The sequence below is a fragment of the Quercus lobata genome, chromosome 4 (genome assembly GCF_001633185.2).
Source record: "Quercus lobata isolate SW786 chromosome 4, ValleyOak3.0 Primary Assembly, whole genome shotgun sequence".
Lineage (NCBI taxonomy): Eukaryota > Viridiplantae > Streptophyta > Magnoliopsida > Fagales > Fagaceae > Quercus > Quercus lobata.
The window spans coordinates 93,668,519-93,671,966 of NC_044907.1; the positions used below are offsets into that span (position 1 = coordinate 93,668,519).

A 3,448-nucleotide genomic window follows, 5' to 3' on the forward strand; every position below is an offset into this window, starting at 1 on the left:
GATTTTAAATTGGATTTCAATTAGAGTTCAATTATGCATCATATGTCCTATCTAATTTGTAATTTTTAGGACAAGTGAATTATTTGGTGTAAAAACGGAAGAGTCAAAATCTATTTAGATTTAAAATTTTATATATATAGAAAAAAAAATATATATATAATGAAAAACTATTACATAATTTAAAAAATTCATAACTTAGAAAATATGTCAATTGTAACTCTAATATTAATTATAATTTGAACTCATATATGTGTATATTTGTGATTGTTTTTAAATATATCCGTGCATATACACATGGTTATACACTAATAATTAATTTTAAAAAATGCCCCTTTTCTCCTCTTTTTTCCATCTTTATATGCTCCATTTTTAGCATTCCAAATAAAGATCAAAAACAAGCATTAGTGAATTAGCAAAAATATATCATAAATACGCATTAGTAAATTAGAGCAGCCTAAATATAGCCACACTTCTTCCTATTTTATTTTTGTTTAATGTATGCATTATACGAGCGCAATTCCATCCTTTAGTAAAATTGATATTTTTACCTCGAGTAATGCTACAGCTACAAACTATTTTATAATATTTTTATAAATTATTGATGTGGCCAACTTTTTATTGATTTTTCATCTAGGCTCATTATTAACATCACTTTTTCATTTACCAATAACCACCCACAATATCAGCAGTTTGTAAAAAAGTTTGCATCTCTAGCATTACTTTTTTACTTGGTTAATCGCTAAAAATCATTTGTGTCTATGAGAAAATCAAGGGATTTGGATTTACTGGTTAACCGTTAATGGTCATTTTTGTGTCAAGGATTTGATTTCAGGGAATGATTTCAAGGAATGAGAGCTTGACAAATAAGGCAAAGTGAATTAAATCCCTTAAGTTTTTTAGCATAATTCAATCATAAAATTAGTTAACATTAGTTGAATAGCTCAATGGTGGTGAGCTCACGTATTGAAGTATAAATAGCTTCAAACCAAATGGGGTATTCAACATTCTGTACAACAAATTGGCAATAGCAAGGAAATAATTGAAGAACAATAAGATGGGAAAGAATTTTAGCATTGCAACAGTTTCCTTGCTATTGCTGTTGACATCCACCAATGCTGGGCAGGTCTTTGACGTTAAATCATATGGAGCACAAACTAATGGCGACATCACTCAGGTAAAAATATGTGTAGTGCAATTAACCATACTTAATTAACATGAAAAGTGTGTTCAACTTAATTTGTAAAGCCTTTTAACATCATATAAGAGAACTTAGGTTCAAACTCTATTTACACTAAAACCCAATTGGTTTCTTGACCAAATTGATAAAACATTAACATGAAAAATAATTGTAATATGCTGATTTTGATTTTTCATAATGTGTTTAGGCTTTGACACAAGCTTGGAAAGCTGCATGTGCAGTGGCAGGAAGTAAAGTTGTGATTTCAACAGGGACTTACAAACTAGGTTTAGTGACTTTGTTGGGTCCATGCAAAGGTTCTATTGAGTTTAACCTTCAGGGCACCCTACAAGCCCCATCAGACATTGAATCCTTCAAAGGGAAAGATGGTTGGGTCGTTTTTGAAAGGATTGACAATCTTACTGTGTCAGGCGGCGGAGTTTTTGATGGCCAAGGACAACTGGCATGGCAAAAAAATAATTGTGCAAAAAAGTACAATTGCGACATACTTCCTATTGTAAGATTTAAATATCAAAATAATTAGCATTTACATTTCCATAATTTTCTACTTAGATATATATAGTCACTACAACTTTACAAGCTTTATCCATTACTAAAAAGCAATTCAAGCATTTATATGTTAGAGAATGCTAAAGATAATATAAATGATTTGGCATAAATTTTATATAGTGATGTGTCACAACTCACAAAAGAAGTAATTCAACATTTATATATGAGAAAGCCTATGGAGTATGGACACAACATTTTGTGCCATAACACTAATGTGACTATGAGTGATAGAGAAAAAAATTATGGTCAAATCTGAAGGTGATAGTTCACCAATCACAATCACAAATGTCATCAAGTTGTGACAAAGTGTATGTGGTTTAAGATAAGAATTATTTATATAAGATGATATTGTTGAAGTGGTACCAACCACGTTCATTAACACATTAGGTTGTAAGTTGTTATGTGATAATATTTCTTATAATTTTTTCATTTTTCCTATGTATTATGTTGATTTAATGATGCTAAAAAATTTATTACCAAACCAATTTGTACTTTTTTTTGAATCGTTAGCATTTTACTAAATATGACATTTTTTTAGGTGAATATTTAAATGAAACTTGAGCATTCATATTTGGTGTTTAATTTATCTAACTTGTAATCATGAACAGAATATAAGGTTCAACTTCATCACTAATTCAATAGTCCAAGACATTACATCGAAGGACAGCAAATTTTTCCATATCAACCTTTTGGAATGCAAGAACTTGCAATTCCAACATGTTACCATAACTGCACCTGGAGATAGCCCCAACACTGATGGAATTCACATGGGACGGTCATCTCAGATCAACATTACCAATGCCAATATTGGAACATGTGATGATTGCATCTCCATTGGTGATGGAACCCAAGATATTACTATTAAGCAACTAACTTGTGGACCTGGCCATGGTATTAGCATTGGAAGTCTTGGAAGGTACCAAAACGAACAACCTGTTTCAGGAATCAGAGTTATTGGTGCCACTCTTAGCAATACAAATAATGGTGTTAGAATCAAAACATGGCCTGCTTCCCCTTCTGGGACTGCTTCTGATATACATTTCGAGAATGTTATCATGGACAATGTTGGCAATCCTGTCCTCATTGATCAAAACTACTGCCCAAACAATCAATGCTCAAATGAGGTTATTATAAATATCACAAATATATACACACATTTTGATGTTAGAAGTTAAAAAAAGGATAAACAAATTACAGATTCTAATATCAAATTCTTGGATGGATTTTTTGTTTGTTTGTTTTTTTTGTTTTCAGTCTCCCTCTAATGTTAAGATCAACAATGTTAGCTTCAAGAACATTACAGGAACTTCTTCAACATTGGAAGCTGTGAAGTTTGTTTGCAGTAAGAGTGTACCATGCCAACAGGTGGTGGTTGCTGACATTGATCTCGCATACAAGGGAAGTGGATCTGCTACTTCCACTTGTGTTAACGTTCGACCTGCAGTTTCAGGCAAGCAGAACCCTTCTGCTTGTACCAAAAAAATTTAACTAATGTAGAATGAAGAAATACTATCTACAAACAGGTTATAGAAATTATATTCTAAATAGAATCTCATTTACTTGTATCCAGCATGTTCCCTTTAAAAAAAAAAAAATTTGGGGAATGTTGCTTAGTTATTTTTTGAATTGTTTAAGTTCAGTCTTTTGCTGAAAGCTTCTATGATTTGTAGTGTTGTAATAGATAGTATTTATTATGTTATG

The 3,448-nt window shown here is 31.3% G+C and overlaps 1 protein-coding gene across 2 annotated transcripts; it reads left to right on the forward strand.

The window, feature by feature from the left end:
- Positions 1-1,017: 1,017 nt before the first annotated feature.
- On the forward strand, positions 1,018-3,448 carry LOC115987580 (exopolygalacturonase-like). Of its 2 annotated transcripts, none has more exons than XM_031111160.1 (4): positions 1,018-1,174; positions 1,386-1,694; positions 2,356-2,871; positions 3,002-3,448. In XM_031111160.1, exons 1-4 carry the CDS (start codon positions 1,055-1,057, stop codon positions 3,233-3,235), a joined length of 1,179 nt encoding a protein of 392 aa, XP_030967020.1. In that variant the 5' UTR covers positions 1,018-1,054; the 3' UTR covers positions 3,236-3,448. The 2 variants fall into 2 exon arrangements, with proteins under 2 accessions (XP_030967020.1, XP_030967021.1); XM_031111161.1 differs by having other exon boundaries at positions 3,034-3,192.